The sequence below is a fragment of the Agelaius tricolor genome, unplaced genomic scaffold (assembly GCF_023055355.1).
Source record: "Agelaius tricolor isolate 1412-34295 unplaced genomic scaffold, bAgeTri1.0.p SCAF_1, whole genome shotgun sequence".
Taxonomy (NCBI): Eukaryota; Metazoa; Chordata; class Aves; order Passeriformes; family Icteridae; genus Agelaius; species Agelaius tricolor.
In genome coordinates this window covers 69,743,558-69,764,789 of record NW_027269261.1, presented here as the reverse complement: position 1 = coordinate 69,764,789, position 21,232 = coordinate 69,743,558, and the positions used below count along the sequence as shown (strand labels likewise).

At 38.3% G+C, this 21,232-nt stretch overlaps 1 protein-coding gene across 1 annotated transcript in view; it reads right to left on the bottom strand.

Moving 5' to 3' along the window:
- Positions 1-21,232, bottom strand: part of SLC22A16 (solute carrier family 22 member 16) — a 35,623-nt gene that overhangs the window by 11,217 nt on the left and 3,174 nt on the right. The window contains exons 2-4 of the mRNA XM_071438528.1: positions 6,546-7,022; positions 3,902-4,019; positions 1,406-1,955 (exon numbers count right to left, since the gene is read on the bottom strand). Of these exons, the coding sequence (XP_071294629.1) occupies positions 1,406-1,955; positions 3,902-4,019; positions 6,546-7,022 (1,145 nt within the window). The remainder of the gene's footprint in view (positions 1-1,405; positions 1,956-3,901; positions 4,020-6,545; positions 7,023-21,232) is intronic.

Genomic DNA, 21,232 nt, shown 5'->3' with positions numbered 1-21,232 from the left:
CTCCAGAATCAGTTCAAAATCATCTCAAAGTAAAAGGCAAGAAAGGTCTGTCCACATCCAGTTTTCTGAGTAAGCCCCACTAATACAGAGTGCAGTTCCAGCTTTCTCCCTTCTCCATAAAAAAAGAGGGCTTACAACATCTCACTCTTAATACAGATCATCCTGTCCTAATGTTCCTTTCCAGAGAAAAACTGCTGCTGCTCTAAAGGTCCTGGCATTTGGCTAGACCTGTCTGCACTGTGTAAACATGATTTGCCTGTAGACAAATAATACTGAGCCAAAGCCAGTTTGGACACGTTCTAAGCCAATTTGCTCAGGAAGAATGCTACTATGTCCAATAGAAAAACAAGGAAGAACATAAGATGCAGCCCTGAACAGCCTGGATTCCTTTATTACGTACATATAGAATGTCAATACACCTGTAATATCAGGAAACAGTATTTTGGGGTTGTGTTGGAAAAAGCAGGTTGTAATTATTCAGTGTCTGTTAGTCTGCTAAAATATTTTTAGAAGAGGTGGGTACAGTGAACTCCACAATAGCAGTTGAGTTATCTGTGCAATACCAGCACCCATTCTTCAACACATCAGTCTAACAATACACTGTAATACAGGATAAAACAAACTGGAATAATGAGAGCCCCAGTCCTTCTGTGAGCCTGTGTACACCATCAGTCACATTCACTTCACTGAGAGTACTCAGCTGCACAAAGCAAAGCACATGATTTAATTCTTCACTGGCTCAGAGCTGCAAGTCTGATCTAGAGCCTTCTGAAGTCAGTGGAATATTTTTACTGATGTTAACAAATTTTGGATCAGGCCTTGAATGCACTTGAGCTGCCTTTATAAACAACTTACATGCCAGAGAAAGATTACAGCCAGAATGATAAAATTAAAAGAGTATTACCACTTAATTAAAAATACACTTCTGAGAAAATGGAAATTACTCTTCCTTCTGACAATTATGACTATGTTTTCTACAGAGACAAACTCAATATATCATGACTGTAAGTGATAAAAGGAATATTTTTTCTCCCATTTTCCTAGTTTGTGCCTTTAACAGAGCTGTGTGAATTCTGTATTGCTTGTCTGCTTCCCCTGGTGTTTGTGCGGATCTGCTATAAACTTCCAAGGCAAAGAGAAGACAAGCCAGAATATGATTTTACAATCAGAAAGACAGACAGAGAAGAATTCTGTGCACCAACAAATTCTATTTTTTTTTTCTCAGATACAGTGAAATTTGGAATGATACTGTGTTAGTCAATTTTATGAAAAGTTAGCAAGAAACTTTTCAAAAAAGGTTCACAATTGAATGAACAAAGTAAAAAATTGGCCGTCAAATCTATAGACATTTTTAAATGTTTGTTCCAGTTCTGTCATTAACAGAATAAGGTACAAGAATATTTACCTATGAGAAAGAGATTTAAATATTCATTGCCTCCTAGACTGACAGAACTGAGGGAGAAGACGTAGTACCCCAAGCTCCCAGTGAACCAGATCAGCCAGACTGTGATGGTCCTTCTCGCAATTTGCCAGTTACAAAACAGGTCTAAGATGTTGTGCTTCTTTGCTGAGGATGTATCATCGTCTCCCATTCTGCCACTGGCTAGATCATCTTGTTGGACAGAGCACAGTTCAGAAACTTTGCAGGGAGTGCTGACTTTATTCCATCTTGCCATTGTATCAATCACTTTCTGTGCATCTTCATATCTTTCCTCTGACAGCAGCCAAAAAGGTGTTTCTGGGAGCATCCAGCAGCACAAGACAAAGGGAAGAGTTGCTATGGATAGAAATATCTGATAGACCCACCAGGTCCGAACCAAAAATCCCACGAGTGCCACAATCATAATTCCCATAGCAAAAAAAGCATGGACATGCATAGAAGCCCAGGTTCGTGCTTTAATGCCAACAAATTCAGTCACATAAACAAAAGCCACAACCAGATAGCCACTTGAAACCTGGGAGGATGGGAGAGAGAAAAGAAAAAAAAAAAAAAACAAACAAAAAACAGAGTGAGGTTTGTTTCTCCTCTCCCTGTGCACCAGCAGTAAAAAAAACCAACGAGCTAACAACGTTCTACATCTGTGAATGCTAAATTGTCACCGCACTGGGCTGTCTCACACTGACAGAAAAAAGGCAACCATGAAAATGAGTCAGCTGGAGAAAAAATGCACTCAAACCTTCCGACTGTGTGGATACTAAAAATGTGACGTGAATTAGGGTGTTTCTCTGTAGTGAGGGACAGCCAGCCAGAGACACCTGTGAAGAAACTTAATTTGCTGATGTCATTAAGCCCTTCTCCTCCAAAAATCAGGTCCCTTAATGACATCACAAACTGGATGCTTGGGAAAGAGAGGTTCCCTGAAGTAGTTGTCACTTCTGAAAATCTTGATCTCGGCTTTTAAGCAGAACATTAATACCCTGCATGTCAGAAAACTGCACATTTACAAAAAATTACCTTCCACACTTTTGTAAAATATCTCATTAAATCAAAGTTTTTGCAATATTGGAAGAGAATCTCATATATATACACAATTACAGGTTCTCATATGGTATCAAGTGAATGCAATTACTGGCATGTTCTGCATAATAGTATTTCTTCATTGAATATATATATATATATATATATATATATATATATATTATTGAATATATATATATTTCAATTTCTCAAATATCTCAACATCAAATTCCTGGTATCTTAAAACATTGCAAAACACAGCTAGACAATATAGACTAGAAAATATTTCAGTATATTGTTTTGATTAATTGATTTTCCCATTAACAAAATTCCAGTTAATAGTCTCCAATTCTGAACCCACTGATAGGAAAGCTGCACTGACTGCAGTGGCATGGGGCTAGAGTTTAGGACTGCACCTTGCAAATCAGTCCCAGTGGCCAGATAAAACCTACAGCATCAGCCTGGACAGAGCCTTTTGCTTTTCTAAACTACCACAGGACCTGGCATCAACAGCCAAGGGAGTCAGCAGAGGGAATCCTGTAGATCTCACTGTTTAAGGATGACATGATACAGTTTTTCCTGCTAGGAAATTCAGGCAAAGGGAGCTCCAGGTACAAGGTCCTTTCTTGACTAATGCACTGTCAGCAGAACAAAATAAATTATGGGAATATTTTTAAATATCTAACCCATGTTCAATAAGTTAGATGATTTTTTTTTGTGTGATAGCATTCTAATTTCTTTATGCATTGTGTAGTGAAAATCTCAAGAATGTCCTTTGGGCTGTAAAATAGTTATTTAAAAGTGGTTATTATGTATAAATATTGAATATGTGTTAGATATTGGATGTATACCACACACACACACAAAATTGTGTGTGTGGGTCTGCATAAACACATATACTGAAATACCTTTAAGTACATCCAGTACTAAGTACCTTTTAAACATCTAGGTGTTAAACATATCTGCCTATGTATTTAGTATTCCAGATAGAGCTTAAAAGACCAAAGAGATGCAAGGAAGAGAAAATGTGCACCTCTCCTCCATCACTCAAAATGGTAGAGATAAAAATAATACTTATTATAGATTTGCTAGTTTAAGAAAAAAATATATTCCATTTCTAACAATAAGGAGAAATGCAACAGCAGCTGCAATGCAGAATCCAGAGTTTGCTGCTCACACTTGGTATTTAATTACCAGTCCAGCAGAGGTTGGGATGGAGGAAGTACCAAACACTGCTTCATACAGACGCTTTCTATTAATTCAAAGAGGAAAACTGCTGTGGTCCAAGAACATTCAGACTCTCCCTGCTCTGCTGAAATAAGTGCAACAGACGGGGCTTTAGAATAATGAAGTTGGAGAGGAAATAATAACAAAAGGGAGGTTTTCCTGAGAAGGGGTAAGAAATGGCACGGAGAAGGGCCAAGGGTGAACGTCCTTTCTTACCATAGCGAGGAGAAAGCGCACAATCACAAAACTGTAGTAGTCAAAGGTGAAGGCCACCGCGATGCCAAATACAAACTGACCAGCACTTGTGAACCACATAACACGCTGTCTTCCCAGTCTGCAAATCACAGCAGTAATAAAATCATCAATAGCCACAAACATTCTATTAAAATACACCTGCAGCTCCAGAGAGCCTAGATGGAAGTTACTAACTCACCAAAGAAATTCTGGTTTAGATACCTGTCTTAATTTGTCGGCAATTTCAGCTTCTAAGAAAAAGGATGAATTGAACTTCCATTCTACAATTCTTGGCTGGAAGCAATGAGCAGTGAGCATTACATATGTGCACCTCCAGTTTTAACTTGTACGTAACTGATTGGTAATTTTACTCCTATTTATGAGGACATAAATCAGTTTTTCAGCTATTTTATATTAAGTAGCATTGTGTTAATAATTTCTGACAAAAGTTGGCTGGAATACCATGCCATCTTTTGTCAAAGTAACAACCAATTTTGATAGTAATGAAAGGTTTCTGTAACCTACCTTTGTCCAGTTCTTTAAAATTGAATTCTCTAATAAATGACAATCACACAGCTCCCCATAATTTTCTGATTTCTGACAGCACATATGCATGCATATAAAAACACAGAAATCTAGGAAGAAAGTAAACTAATGGCAAAAAAATCATGTCAAACACTAGCTGCAGCAGTAGATAAGACTCCATTGGGAATTCACTACATTCTATCTACAAATGCTCTGTAACACAAACTGCATGGAATTATTTTTCTTCCCCGATAATAATTCCTTGGTCTCTTATTACCTCTTCCATTGCAAACAGCTTTTTACAAATGGGGATATTACTTTTAGACAGTTTGAGGAGTTTTGGACTGGTTTTTTTTTATGTATTTCGTACTCCAGTAAAATTCCTCCTGTTTTTTCCCAGCCTTGACCTGAAATCATGATTTGGTCTTTGATCCCCGCCAGGAAAGATCCCAGTAAGTCTTAAATATCAGAGCTCTTCTATTGGGAAATCTGTTAATTGGTAATGGGAGGGATACATGAGCTTATTTCCCATGAGCCAGGATGTGTCAGAAAATAATAACTTGCAGCTGTAAATTCTGCAGCTGTAAATCTGCAACTCAGAATGTGTGTATTATCTTAACTGGTTGTCCATGGGTTGAATTAATGGAAATGAGAACAATACAATCCTAACCTTATAAATCATGTCCAAGTATTAATTAATAAAGTTATGACTTATTTAAAGGGACTCAAAACAGATGTTAGTATTATATTCTGGTTTTGTACTAAATACAATTTTACAAAGCCTGGGATTGGGAAGCAGATTGATTCCATGTGTTCTAAAAGCCAAATTAAAAAGTTCATCATTGTTTTTGCATTCCCATGTTGTGACTGTCACACTGTAGTGCTGTGCTAATGAAGGAAAATCAGAAAGCAACACTTCTGATCTCCTTACAGTCTTAGATGTGGGATGAAACATCACTCTCCACCCAGCAGAACTGTCAGTCAACAAGCTCCTTTATAGAAAGACATAACTCTAAACCAGCCTTCAAAGCAAAGCACAGGTACAATAAGTGCCCAAGACAAAGCTAAGTTCAACATAACTTGAATATTTGATTCTCATATGGACAGACAGGCGTGGCTGGGTGCTCTCTGAGGCAGGAATATGCCTGTTTGTGTTGAGAGAGGAAACCAGCTGAGGCAGGAGGCCACAGATGTGTACACTGTTGCTTCTGAGTCCAGCTCTGATGCTGGATTTCAGTGCACGCGCTGAGATAACAGCCAGGGAAGAACTGTTGGACAGGAATGGGCCTTGGAACTGTGGGCAAGAGACTGCTCGGGTCGAGTCCCTCCAGGACTGATGCTCCTCGTGCTCAAACAGAACTTTGTTCATGCTGGTAAATGAGTGAAGCTACAGCCCAGCTCACCCACACCCATTTTTCCTCTTATGTTCACAAGCTTTCAAGAGACTAAGGTTTAAGCTAATTTTTCAGGAAAAACCTACAACTCGACAGCAAGGAAAAATAGTATCTCGGTGCTTATTTTATGAAGTGGGGCTTGATTAAACCCTCATAGCCTTTGCATCAGCTCCATTGAGCTGTATTCATGACAGAGGTTAGGAAAAGTGATTTTCAAATACCTGATATTTAATCTTCTACTAGCCCTCCAGCTGTCATACTACAAAAAAAAAAAAAATTGCATTTCCATGAGGAACCTCTTCTCATGAAAAATGAGGTGAAAATCTACTCCCAGGTTTTACCATTGCTATTACAATGAGCTATTGCTATTCCTGTCAAAATAAATAACCAACCAAACAAATAAATAAAAATATAAAGACAAATACTAGCTGCACAGGGCAGTTTCAGGGATCAAGGTCTAGAACAATGGATGAGAAAGTTTGAAAAAGTTCTAAAAGTAAATTATTTGAGAATATATTTTAAAATTAGGACTTGTAATAGGAAAAAGAAACCAAGTTAAACAGATCTGTGAACAAAGCAATATCCAAACCTCCTGGATGTGGCATATGTAGTTATGAATATACAATGAATAGAAACAACAAAAACAGGTAGATACACATAAAGTTACTGTAGTCTGAAGCTACAGTTTTCAGATGATGGCACTTTACCTGTCAGCAATGTCACCAAAAATCACTGCTCCAATCAAGACTCCAAGCATGAATGTAGGTTGGATTAATTTTGCAAGCCATTCTCGGTCACAGACCAGATCCCACTGTGTAACAACAGTGCTCTTCCACTTTGTATCATCATAGAGAAATCCATCAGAACAAGGAAATACAGACTTGTTGCCTTTGTATTCGTATGCCAGATCCAAAGTGACTTCTCGTTTGGACCTGCTGCATTGATCAAGTTCCCAAATTTCTCCATTTTCCAGCTGGACTACAATGTAGTTTTCTGTTGATGTCCATAGTGTCCAGATGTCCTCTATACTTGATGCAGAGGAGTTGTGGAAAAGAACACCACTCACATTTCCAGGGAACCCACATACAAAGTTAGGAGTAACAGCCATGAACACAGATGCTAAGTAATGGATACCACATGACATAGCTTGAAAGACAGATGCAAAATAAACACATGCTTGAAATCTGTAAAGGGAAAGAAAACATTTTACTGAGGAAAAGCCCTCTACACATGAAAAAAATATTCAGTGTAATTGTTTGGGTAGATCAGTAAATGGAGATATCATTAATGTGTCCAGTGTTTTGTTGTGTGGTGCTGCTTCAATATTAGCTAAGCTCTGCAAGAGACCAAAGATGAGAAAAAGATCCACAATTTGGAATCTATTGTTAAGAAATGAGTGCTGCTCTTAGTCATGTGTTCAGTCATACGGAGAAGACAATTTAAAATGAAACAGTTTGGACCTTAAGCACTTAGTTTGAAGAGCCTTCCACCCTCCAAATCTCTGCAGCATATCCCCTTAAAATAAGGCCTCAGATTACTTGGATGCTTAGAAAAACCAAAATGTTGCAACCTCAGGTTCTTAGGAGTAGAGATATGTGCATCAAATAAAACAAACCAAACACATTAAGACCCTCATTCCACCTACTTGTATCTCTACAGCTGAATTCCATCTATTTTCCAAGTCTCTTTATTGCAGCCAAAAGACAAAGAGAGAATACATGTAGACACACGTAGAAGATGGAATCTGAACAATGTGAAATGTTTTGTAGCAAAACAGAGCTCTGAACTGGGTTGGGTTTTGGCTTAAACAGGGTGTGCAGTTATCCATTAAAGATTGTATCATGAAGCAAACCTAGTAAAAGAATGTTTTATGCCTAGCCTGAATTTGGGCATTTTAACAGCTTTTAAAGCTTGCTTGAGATGCATGTAAATCTTAGTAAAAAAATTGCATATGTGTTCAGACTTTCAAAAGACTTGCATTGAACTCTAGTGTCGCTGTATGCAAATTCTAGACATTTTCTGATAATTTTCTGATAATAAGGAGTCGTTTTCTCAATTAAATGTTTAAATTATGCATCTAATTAATACAACATCTGTTCAGAAAAAACAAAAAAGCTTTTGTTCTCCTCCCTTTTTTATTTCCTGAAGGCCAATGAATTGCAATAATTTGAAGAAGTGTTCAATGAGCTTCTATACACACATTCTTTTTGCAGGACACAGCAGGCCTCAGCAGCATGAAACAAAAAGCAGATTTTTTTTTAACATGATCAGAGGCTACCTCTGCTGAAGTTATAGGAAATAATGTCCAAAACCAAATGCTTTGAAATGTCTTTTGGGAAAATTCAGAGCAATTCCAATCCCTGTAAAAATGCAGATTCTAGATATGCCTTCTCCAAAATGTATCTAATCTAGCCATGAATTCCCATAATACAGATCTCAACAGTCATACCCTAGGGCTTTTAAATCTATCATCAAAATTTCTAAATAATTTTGAAACTATCTATAAGAATTTACTGGCTACATTGTCTTAATACCCAATTAACATTTTCCAATAAAATAGTTCTCTTGTAAAGCACACCTCCATTCACCATCCTCATTCTCCTCTGCCTTTTGTCTTGATTCTTATTTCTTTCCTTGGTAATGTAAAAGCCTATCCTGTCCTTCCAATGGCATTTGACATTGCTGTTGTTCTGCTGCAGTGCTTTTCATCCCCCTTTCTCTTGACAAACAGCTCTATTGACTTTTCTACAGCAGTCTAAGGAGTGAGTTCAATTGCTAAAGCCACTGTGGCAGCTCAAAATCTGGCTCCACTTCTCTCTGGAGGATGCTGCAAGGCAATCCTCACACAGGTGCCATGCTGCTCCTTCCCAAACAAAACTGAAAGATATGGTCAGGAGAAACTGAACATAACCACAGCAACCCTGCAAGTCTATCAATTCTCTCTCAAGAGAACAGCTTCTTGGGGATTAAGTAGCTAGCCATAGGTGAAAGCAAGGCTGAAACAGCTCTGAAAGGTGTTTGAGCTATCCTGGACCATAAAAAAAGCAAAGGTTATTTTGAAATGTAACCCTTGGGACCCTATTGATGCAGACAAATATGGTCAACAATGTTTTTTAGTTCCTCTTCTCCAGTTTCATTTTAAACTGTTCCCATCAAAAGACACAAATTCATTTTAAAAATAGCAGAGCACGACCAAATTCAACAACCTGGGCTACTGTTGCAGTATGCAGAACGCTAGAAAGAGATAATAGTAAATTAAACCCCTAGAAGCTGTCACTTACATCTTCTACTAGCTAGTAAAAAGTGGCATACTTGGAATCAGTATTTGCAATTTCTGTCATTATGCATTGGAAAATTGCAGTGTCAAATAATCCACTTGGTATTTCTGAGAGAGAGGGAGAATGAAATAATTTCAAACTCTCATACGCAGCTCTTGAGTTTCCTAATCAGTTCTTGCAATACAAGAAATACCAGGATCATCATTTATCTTCATCTCAATAAGAGTGAGTAGGAAAAATATATTTATGCCATTTTTTTGTTGGAGAGGCTTAAGGGAGATAACAACTTTTAAGGATAGAGTCTGAGAAGATGGCATGAAACCATCCACTACACACATTTTTACAAATTCAAAGCCCGACAGTATCACTAGGGCTATGAGCAGGTCTAGTTAATCTCTGCTCTCACTACTCACTTCAGAGTTTTATCTTATCTCTTCCTGAACATTTCTTGTGATCATACTTCAATGACCATTTTGACAGACTGCTCCACTGTCAAATCTTTCAGCAGGAAAGTTTCTCATTAAATCTAATATCTATGTCCCCTTTTCAAATATAAGACTATTATTAGCTTATAAAACACCCTGGTACAACTTGAATAAATCTTCCTTTTCTTTTATCACTTCATTGTACAGAATTCTCATTTCTCCTCCTCCTCCTCCTGTTACTGCTGACAACCATACAAACTACAGTCTGAACTCTTTCCTCTTTTTTGTGCCCCTTCTTTCTTTCCAACTCTGTAAAAAGCAATAAAGGATTCATTTTAAAGAAATACCTGTCATACAATATTTCACCCATCTTTCAAGGGTTTAACTTACAATTAGATATAGCTTATTCTTGTGAAAAACATCCTTCCATTTCCAATGTTATGAAAATCTTACTCAGTTTCAACAAAGAAATCCACTTTGCAGCACCATTATTTTTCTTACCTAATTTGCAGCATCAATGCAAACAAAAGAAGTCAGAATACCAGATATACATTAACAGACATAATGCTGAATATTTATGCTGACATTTATGCTGAATATGACTTCATTTAAGAATGGAAAAATGGGTTTTTACAGCAAAATTACCATGTTGATCAGAACTTTGCAGGCGGGATTGCACTGCAGTTTTTAACTACTACCTGCTCAATGAAAGAGCCAAGGAGCAGGCAGGGGGAGCTGAGATAGGGAGGAATAAGGCCTGATTTAAAGTTAGAAAAGCATTTGGAAGCACCAGGGTCTGAAGGCACTCTGCACCACACTAACAGGCTGCTTCCCTGCCTGCAAAAACTATTTACTGCTCTCTCCAGTAAAATTCCACACTGGGCTGGCTAAGCCTCTGTCTGTATATAGTCTGTATGTGCATATTTTTGTACATACAAAACACAGAAAAACTACCCTGAAAGTCCTGTTTTGCTGAAGGAAACCCACTGCTGACTACAGCAGTGTTCTAACAGCATTCCCACTGGTCCTAGATTGAAAAGCCCAACCTTACAAGCTTCTGCCAATCTCCTGTGGGTAGGAAGAGCTCTTCTTCCAGAAAGACCAGTGGTGTAAATGTCAGGAAATTCCTTAACCTGTATAGTTCCCAAAGAGGAATGAATCCAACCATTAGGGACAACATAGGGAAAGAATGAAAAGTGTGTAGGGAGGTCGATGTGTAGGGATGTAGGAAGATAAGTATGTAGGGATGGAAGGAGATGGGAGAGTACTACAGGTTAATGGAATTTTGCTTTCCAGAACAGCTGGAGACTGAAAAGGGACAAGGGCACAGGTCCAGCCTCAGTGCAGACAGAGGAACAGAGATGGGGGCGGCAGAGGGTGCTGAGCGAGGAGGAGCACAGAGCTGCTGCCTCCTCTGTTGCCACCTGGGATGCCTCCCTTTGAACCCCTGGTCCATGAGCTGCATCCCAGACCCTGTGCTGTGGCATGAGGATGTCCTGCCCAGTGTCAGAGCCCTGGGACAGGTCCCTGGCCACGCTCATGCCATGGCCCAGCAGCCCCCGGCCCTTGCGGGAGCCCGGAGCAGCTCCCGGGCGCTGTGCGGGGCTGGGAGGTCACAGCACAACATCCACAGGTCATGCACTGCTCTGGCCCTGAGGCACAGGGTAAAGTCTAGGCTGCCCTTGATCCCCACTGTAAATCATTAACTTTTTACCCCATTCTTAATTTAAGAACACCAAACTGATAAGAAAGTCCTTTAATACTGAGCTTAAAGCTCTCTGCTGCAGACATATACTATATACCGTATATATAGTATAGCTACTATATATATAATATATATATACTATAATCCCTGTATTAACCACATATATATACTATATATACACTATAAGATATAGTATATACTATATATATATAGTGTATATAATATATACACTATAATGTATACACTATATATAGGATATGTACTATATACTATATATAATATATACTATATGCTATATATATACTATAATATATACTGTAATCCCTTTATTAACCACACCAAACTCAATGTTTGAAGTTAAATTTCCCTGAGTAAAGAAATACTGTTGTTTGTGCATGGAAATGGTAAGAAAATACCATTGCAGGAGCAAAAAACACTATTGAAATTCACCAAAAAAAAGCAAATTCTGTGATTTATTTTCCAGGACTGATCTCAAAAAGGGCAGATTTTGGCAATAGGATTTTAGTACCAATCATCTTCACATACACACTACAGATTATAGAACATATATTGTTGCAAATAGTCTAACCTATTTTACAGATATATGTTTTCCTTTTTAAAACCCTACTTTTTGCCATTTAAAAAAAAGTTCTGTGAACATGATGACTGTCCTAAAAGGTATGATAATTTCTCTCAGTGTTTTTCCATCTCTTCAGTGACTTGCCATGGGAGATTATTATTTGGCAAGTACATTTTGTCACTCTTGCCAGGAGTGTCAAATATAGAAGTCAAGAAGACTTTATAGGCTACTGCTCCAGTATAGAGATCCTTAATGAATGCCAGAAGTCAAATGAGCCTAAAATTGTCTTCACAAAAGCAAGACACAACATGAAAACGTTCCAGTCCCTCTTAAAATATTTGTGATATTTCTCCACAGTAATTTTTTTTTTTCACTTTGCAGCTTATAGTAAAAAAAGATTTTTGCATTTTCTATTTCCTCTGCACAAGTTCAAAGATCAGGAAGAAAAACAACTGGTAATATCATGTCAGTACCTGAATATGAGAAATACTGTTCCATAAAGACAATGAACTAGATCTCAGACCACTGTTGCTCTGGCTGTAGTCTCACGGCACAACATCTCTGTGGCACTGTCAATGCAAGATATTTTCTCCCTTCTCTTTTGCCACTGTTTATTCCCCCCTTGAGACACAGTGCACTCTAGCCTCAGCTGTGGTGGTATTTCTTTTGTAGACCATCTGTGAACTTTGCCTGGCAAACTGATTTGACTTGAATAAAAAAGTCAAAATAGATACTAAATTTTTAAAAATGGAACACAAAACCAATAAGCTAGACTAGTTGTCCACTCTAATTTATATTACATCCATGTAAACTATCCACACCAATCTATTTGGAAGGTTGTCCATCTTGCACACAAAAAATACTTGAATTGCACACTGCCATGTATATGTTAGAGAATAAATCCCCAGCCTCAGAGTACTTTTAGCATTGTCAGTTATTGCAGTGTATAGCAGGGACAAGACTTGCTGTTGGACACTAATTTTATGTTAAATAAAATATGATTCTGATTTTCTTGTCTCTCAATCAAAAACAGAAGAGGGGGAATTACCCTGATACTCATCAAAATCTAATATAAACATTTTAAATAATTTTGGTTTAGAATAGACTCACAAAACTGTTCTGAGATTAGCAAAGTATTTGTACTATTCCACTGGCTTTACAAGAACTATTTTTACTGCTTGTCTTGTCAACAACCTCATTTGTAAGTTGCTTAAGTCAGAAAACACAGTATGTTTTTGTTGTGCAGTGTACATTCAACAGGATGGATTCAGTGGAATGAAATGTCCAGATATTTACTATTTCTGAAAGAATTTGTGTTCAGTAACCACTTTAACCTCTGTATTCCATCCTGGGTTGATTGGTTTTTGGTTTGTTTTTTTTTTTTTTTCATGTGAGAAAAGCCATTCAGCATTCTTTCCACTCTAAACCAAAAAGTGATGATGCACTTCCACATTTATCTTTTGAGAGGAAAGGAACTGAATGTGACTCAAGTGTATTTTTGCCATGGTGCAGAGATACAAATTTGGAGACAGCCTTAAATATACAACATGCACAGCCTGATTTGACTTATGGTGTCAAGAATAAACTTCCTTCCCTCCTAAGATCAGTTTGAACTATGCTGAGAGTCTCAGCCCACATGGTTATTGCCAAAATTTGTTTTCAGAGACAGAAGATGCTGTGTTGGATGTCCAGTTTAAACCTATGAACAGCACAGATGAAACAGGAATAAAGGAAACTGTGGAGATCAGGAAAATCTCAGGAATGAAATATTATAACTACTGACAACAATGTGTGCATCGATGTGCAGTCACCAAACATCAGACACCAAATCATTCTTATACTTAAAACTGATTCTCTGAAGAATTCACTTCTATCCCATTAAACTTATGCACATTTGCCTTTGATTAAGACAAGTCCAGCATTTGTTCACCAGAGTCAAGAAGAAAAATACATTGGCTGCTCATTACTCTGCATTTGGTATGACAGCTCAGATGAAGGCAGTCACATCAGCATGGAAATAAAGGAACAGTGCTAGAGAATTAAGAGCCATACTTAAATATATATATATATTTTGAAACTTCATCGAACAGTTCTGCAGTTCTTCCTTTTTGACTATTTAAATCAGGTGCATGAGGTTCCTGTCAGCACCCGTGACAAACCAGTAAATATTGCTGGGTTTCAGCAGCTGGGTGGCAGAGCTTTCACCTCTGGACAGCCACACACAGCCAAAAGGGAGCTGCTGCTAAAGGTGCCCGGGGTTTCTTGCTGCCCCCCTGCCAAGGGTGGCTGCCCCAGGGGACAGCCAGGCAGGAGGATGGTGTGACCATGGCTCAGCCACTCCACCCCAATGCCCAACCTTCTCATGCAAATGGCAGGGAAACTGGGAAAGACACAGAGGCCCTGGATTTGCACTCAAGCAACCAAGGTACACATAAACATTCCATTTGACTTTCCTGGGAAAGCAACCTCTGATTAAGGGGGAGCACATCACTGGGAGCAACAGCAATTCCAACACCAGAGTCAGGTTTTTTTTTTTTATTCTAGCTACCCACTTGCCCTTTCTGCTATACATATACCAGGTAATTTAATCAAGAAAGAGCATGACCATGCAGTTTGTAAGTGATTTAGCTTTGGTTTGGAATAATTTGGACTAGTGTTACACACAGCAGAGTGGTTACACTTGAACAGTAGTAACACTTCAGGCTCTATACTTGGAAGTTTCTGTTCCAGGAATGGCATTTCTATAAACATCTACCATTTAGAAAATGAGCATGTACTCTTCATGATGTATCACTAGCATTACTGTCACAGGGAAAGCTCAATTCCAGTTTGTCTGGTAACACTGTTTTCTTTTGGTCAGCCTCTGCTTCGTGGACAAATCCAAATTAGGTATTTAATTCCCTTCCACACTGTACCACTTCCATCAGTTTATGTAAGCAAATCTTTTCTGTAAAGTGTCTAATAGAATTTCAGTGTTTTTATTGAGGTTCTACCTAACTATAGACATAGGCATACTTAATGTATAGACAGTTATATTTCATCCTTCCTTTCCCATTTAGGAAATAGGATGTTTTCTGCTGGTTACATTGCTGACACAATGGACTAACTTTGCTCAAACTAGCTTATATTTATTTTGCCCTTTTTTTCTGTCTATAATCCTGAAATAAAACTAACTGGTTGTCATGTTAATAACATTCTTACACCTCTGTTATTCTATTTATATATTTCTTCTGCAAAACCTTGCATCTGTTGCAGCTGACAGTATAAACACATTAATTGAATATCTGCTTCAGAGTGGTGAAAAATGCCTATACTGAAGCAATGAGCAATCTATTTTTTAAAGATTAATTCACAAAGTAATTAAGCCTTACAGTTCTCATAGTTATATTATGCCTTTAAAGAACTCTTTTTTTGGTGTTGTTTCCTATTTATAATCCACATCTAAGAAGATTTGGATATAGACAGTTCATTTTCAGTAACAATCCTACATAAATTCTCTTCACATCCTCCCACACATTGTTAAGCATATTTCCCAAGGTTTTAAATTTCTACATTTGAAATTTAATTCCTTCCTACCTAGAAAATGATTGTAAAGTTACTCATTCTTACAGGTTTTTGAAAGTTCTCATGGAAAAATGCAAAACAAGTGAGGAGTCTGTGTAATTAATTTAAGAACAGTGGACATCACTTTCCTAGGGAATGTTTGTAGCTGTTCCTGTACCTACAAGTATCTTCTGAGTTTTCAGTTAGAAATAATATGGAATATTATCTCCATGGATCAAAGTATGCTTAAATCATTTCTGTAAATACTTGGGAGGAATGTCATGGAATTTTGGGTTGCTCTATTCTGTAAATCCTCCTTAATATAAGCAGTGATTTTATCCATAGCATTACTTTCACAGCCTTGAATGTGGTTAAGGTAATTTAGTCTATTTCTATGGGCTACATAAAGCAGTTTATACTAGATAATGTGTCATTTTACTCTCCCTGGCTCCATTTGCAACTCTTACAATGTTCATTGTTAATTCTGACATTCACCATAGTGACTCTTCATCAAAAGCAAAACCCAAAAGCTGAAGTAGATACCTTTGCTTTATTAGCTTTTTTGAATATTTAATTTTAAAAAAAATCACTTAACAAGACATTACATTAAGGGAATTAATTGTCAGATAACTCTGTCTTCTAAAATTTGGGACAAAGTCAACATGTAAATCAATGCATTTCAGTGTCAATCACAGATTCTTTCCCGTTGAAGAGAATACTGCCAGTTGCAATCCTGCTTATATGGAATCCTACCTTTTCAATTCTATATCTCTATAGCTTGAAGAAAGAGATTCAATTTAATGCAGAGTCTGGTATGGTCAAATGATTTTCTTCTGTCAAGCATGCTTTAGTTTCTGGAATTAAGTACACCCATGTTTAGTGGCTATGTACTACATGAGAAATAAAACAGCCTCCACACCGACAGCTCTGCTCCCTCTCTGTAAAAGAGTAACTTGAATCTTTAACAAAGTCTTCTGCAGGCTTTGCTAAAACCCAGTTAGGACATGGAAGAGGAGTAAAAAGTATGTCCTTTCTTCCTCTCTCTTCAGGAGTCCACACTGATGACCCACCAGTCCTTCAGGAGCTCTTGGGAGGGCTCAGGTTAGAAGCCCTGACAGCACATCTTCCCCAAGGCATGGGAAGTTATTTCTAAAGCCACAGAAAAGATGGCTATGGATAGCAAGAGGATTTTCAGCTTCTTTTGCAGGTTCGTGGCTCATCTTCCCTCCAAACTGTTCCTCTTCACTGCAAATGCACAACCCATTATTTACTTCCACAGTACTGTCAGGTTCTTTCCTTGAGTCTTTCCCTTGTGGTATCTCATCCAAGGGAATGGTCTGGAATAATCCTATATCCTAACTGCACATTAATATTTACAAGCATTTTAGAGGTCCCATTCTCCACAAAAATAAAGAAGCCGAATTCTGCTCAGACCTACCAGGGTTCTTCTACCTAAATGTACTTTTCTACCAACTGCTCCCTCTATTCTCAATGAGTGAGACAGAACCAAGGTTGGCTACACTGATCTACAAAGGATGCCAGTCCTTTGAGGAGCCTGAAATACAGGTGTAAATGGGATGAGGTTCCAGTTTCTCTGAACCTGGAACTAACATGCATTATCTCTCTCAGAAAGGTGGAGCTGTTATAAGGGAATACCTTATGGTATTCCCAGCTCTGCTGACATACACCAGTTCTAAAGACACAGGAAAAAAGATCAAACAACAATTTGTTCTGGAATATGATACCTGAATATAGATTGTTTAAATGAAATGAGATATCATGCGTATAATGTTACCATGCTTACAGTTCACTTAGATGCAATATAATGTATATAAGTATGCAATCCATAGGGATCCAAAGGGATCTGTTTCTCTAGATCCCTTTTCCACTTGGTGAGGAACCACACACAAACCAGGATTTACCTGGTCCTAAACCACGTAGTGAAAACAAGACAGATGGGTAATGCTCTTAACAGTCCAATTCTCCCTCTGGACAAGGTGATTTAGCAGGTGTCTGAAGTTTGCACTACAGGCCTGTAAAGATGCTGAGGTGAGCTCTCCAGTGCTCTTATTTGGGCAGCTGATTCCCCACACAGCTAGAACAGACTTTTACAGGTGTATCAGGTAGGAACTTAGATGCTTCCATATCTCTTTCACAACTTAGAGAGGAGAATGAAGTCACAATACAGCTGGAAAAGTTCAGGCCATCATGGATATAACATTTAAATAGCACTGAACTCCATCCGAAGTCTGGTGCTGACTGCTCTTTATAGAGCAGCAAATTATTCCCAGTTCTTTGAAGCACCTTTTCAGTACTTATTTTCTACTTTTTGCTGCCTTATTGGCCTTTTCCATCTATCCTTCATGGCTTGTCCTGTATTCTTGCCTCAGCACCACTGCTGCAGCTGCATCTCTGATGCAGCTACCTAATGGCAATGCCTCCAGATAAGAGGGAGAGGAAACCCATCTTCACCTCTTGATCAAAACATTTTCTTGAGGAAAGGGCTCGGTACATGATCCAGTGGATGGTGTTTCTAGATTCCTCAAATCATATTTTCACCACATGTGATTTTCAAAGAACATCTGCTCTGCATGAGCTAATCTGCTAATCTGTACCTTAATGTGGTACTATATTACTATAGATTAGCTAATCTGCTAATGTGTACCTTAATATGGTACACTGATGGCCAAACTATCATTATTAGGACTTGTAAATCTCTGTCTTCTACAATTTTTCATCACACTTTTTCCAGTCTTGCAATTGTAACCAAGATATAGCTACCTCAGCTGGTATCTCCTCTGGCTTGCTAATTTTTTTTTTCCATATTTCGGAAAAGTGGAGGATCTCATGTTCTTGTTCAGCTGCTCGAGTTTTGTGCCTCAAGTTATCTTAAATAAAACATCAGCAGTGTATGTATCTCAATACCGTCCTTGTTGTGTATAGCAAAATATGGCACAGAAATTGTCACAAAATGTGCTAAAGGCTACTGGGGCCTTCCAAAAATTCCCTAAATTTAAAGGTGTTTTCTGCTTGCATGACTTTGCTTCCTGCAATAAATTCAAACTTTCCATGAGTAAGGCCTTTAATAAAAATTTCCTTCCACCTTAGAGATATCTGAGTATTGCTGAAAATCTTTACTATTATAAGAAAATTACTGACACAGCTTTTATAAGAATGGTATCCCTGTCCTCGGCATTGTATTACAGGGAACACACTGTCCAGTGCCCTACGTATTTCATATTCATTCACACCATAATATTTCAGGATTAAAGAGTTGATCATCAGCTCCTTGACATGTGTGATAAGTGCCTTATGCTGCCATAACTGTGACTGTGTTACAACTTGGTTAAGAAGCCACCCTGGGGTGTTGGCAACATTTCAGAGGTGAATCTCAGCCGTCTGGTTTACAAATGATAATTGATTTACCAGCTTTGGGTTCCAGCGTTGCTCGCACTGCCGGTTCTAGCCTTAGAGAAGAAATGGATAGTACAGGTGCAATTTCATCCCACTTTTTATTTAGTCATCTTTCTATTACGGCAATCTACTTTTTAATCTGCTTCTCTTATTATAATCTACTTTTTCAAGCCAGAAACAGGCAAGCACCTCCAGGGTGAGGATGTTCTGTGGCAGAACACCTTTGTCTATGCAGATCTTGCTTTAGACTGTCCCCAGTATGACCGGGATCCCAGCAAATGCTATATTAGAACCTCCTGCAGACCATGCTGCTGGTAGATTGCCACCATTATCCTAGAGCACTTGCCAGTATCCAGCTTCGGTTCTGAGTCTTGAGACTATTTCCACTTTTGCCTAGTCAGGCATAGATAATAAGGCCTTTGTTTGGGCTGCTGGAGTTTGCTCTCTGAAAACACATGGGCTGTCTCGGTTCTCCAAAGCTATTACCACGCCCTTCAACCAACAAGGTTAAGCACTATTTGCAAAATATCCCCACACACACACAGAAAAAAGGGGAAAAAAAGAAATGCTCAAGCCCCCCTGTTTCATCCTACGAACATCTGAAACGAGCGCCGGCTGACTCAGATGTTAGAATATAGCATGGTTGTAAGAATGCTTATCAAACATTTCTGTCAAACACCACCCCTGACTGGGAGCCAAAGGAGGACTTAGATATGAGATTCCTCTGTCTGACAGCTGTCCACTGGTACATTTTGAAAACTGAATGACAGATATGTTGCAATAAACTTTTCCACTGTATAAGGTAGCATATGGGGGAAAAAGGATTTTTTTTTAAACAATCTCCAAACCATGGCACTTTGTTCATCTTCAGCAAACTACTCAAAGGTTCAGCAGAAATTCACATTATATTGTTTGAAAATATTAATTTTGTGTAGAATGTACTAAGTACTAAAGGTATTAGTATTTGAGAAAAATCTTGTAAGGTTTCCACTTTTTAAACTAAACTTGACTGTTCAAATGCTGAATATGAGTACAATGGCCTGCTTCTCCATACTAACTTGAAAAAGGAAAACCAATTTCTTTCCATATCTAACAAGCACCCTTCTCCACTTGAAAAATGTATTTTTCTGGGAAAGAACCTTTCAAAGTATCTGTAAAACAGGTGAGTGTGAAAAATCATTGCTTGAAAGTCTCTTTCTTTCTTTTTGTGAAAAGAAGCAGTGAGCATAATCTTTGAGACACTTGGGACTCCTTGTTAATTGGAATACAAACCATGACTTTCTGGAAGTAAAATGTACACAGCACAATTTGCAGATGTAATCTGATCACAAGAGCTGTGAGCTGTGGAACAAGAGAGAGGATAAGGGCAAGAGCATGAAAAGAGGAGCCTGGAAAAGTTCCAGGATGTGAAAAGAAGACAGACTGTTTGGTGTAGAGCTTTAGAAGTGAACCAAAGCTCTGCAAAGTAGGGAGAGGAGAAACAGTTGTTAGCACAGGCCACTCAAATATTGCTACCAGGGCACTGAGCAGCAGTCAGAAGTCCACTACAAAGAATTTCTACAAAAGTCAAGCAAGTTTTTTAGCTAAGCAGACTCTCTCATACCTTTATAAACACTAGAAAAGTTCCAAGGTAATAAAGAGATGTCAAAACTGTTGGCAAGTGTATTAATGTCTACTAAATCCCATGTTTGGCTGGAACAGGTGACAGTTCTATCCAAACAAGCAGACTGTCCCTCCTCCTACAATAGCCATTGTTAATCTTTGGTTTGCTTGCCTCTACAGTCCAAACAGTAGGAACTTCACTGACCAGGCAAAAAGGGCATAGAAGACAACAATGTAAAGATGTCAAAAGCTGAATAAATACATAAATATCTCAGTAGTGATAAATAGCAGTAATTTTTAATTTATTAGATGGTCTAGCTGCTAGTAAAATGTATTCTTTATAAAACCAACACCTGAAAATCTAGGTGATGTACTCAACTTTGTAAAAGACAGAATATTTCAGAAGAAAAGGCAATCTTTTAAAAGATTCTGAAAATACTTCATTACAAACTCTGGAAATAGTGTCAGTGACACCCAACCTTCCTCTCTCTCTCTAACAATTTTCACCACCTGCTTTTAGCTAAAGTATAAGCCAAGATTTGAAAACTGTTAATCACAAGGAAAACGCTGCATACTGTGTGAGCTGCATCTCAGAGCTACCAGACGTTCCAGCTGGGAAATCAAATCCTTACACTCATCCACACTTCCCAGAAGGGCACCTCCCTGAGCTCCCTCTAGACAGTCATTCCTGATTAGATCATGTCTCCACTCAGCACACTGCCATGGTGCACATGAGAGCAGCAGAACACGCGGCCTGTTTCTCACCAGCAAGCACACATCTATGTTTTGTGTCCTGCTGCTAGATTAAAGTCACTGAAGTTATTAAAAGTCCTTTAGTTTACCCGGG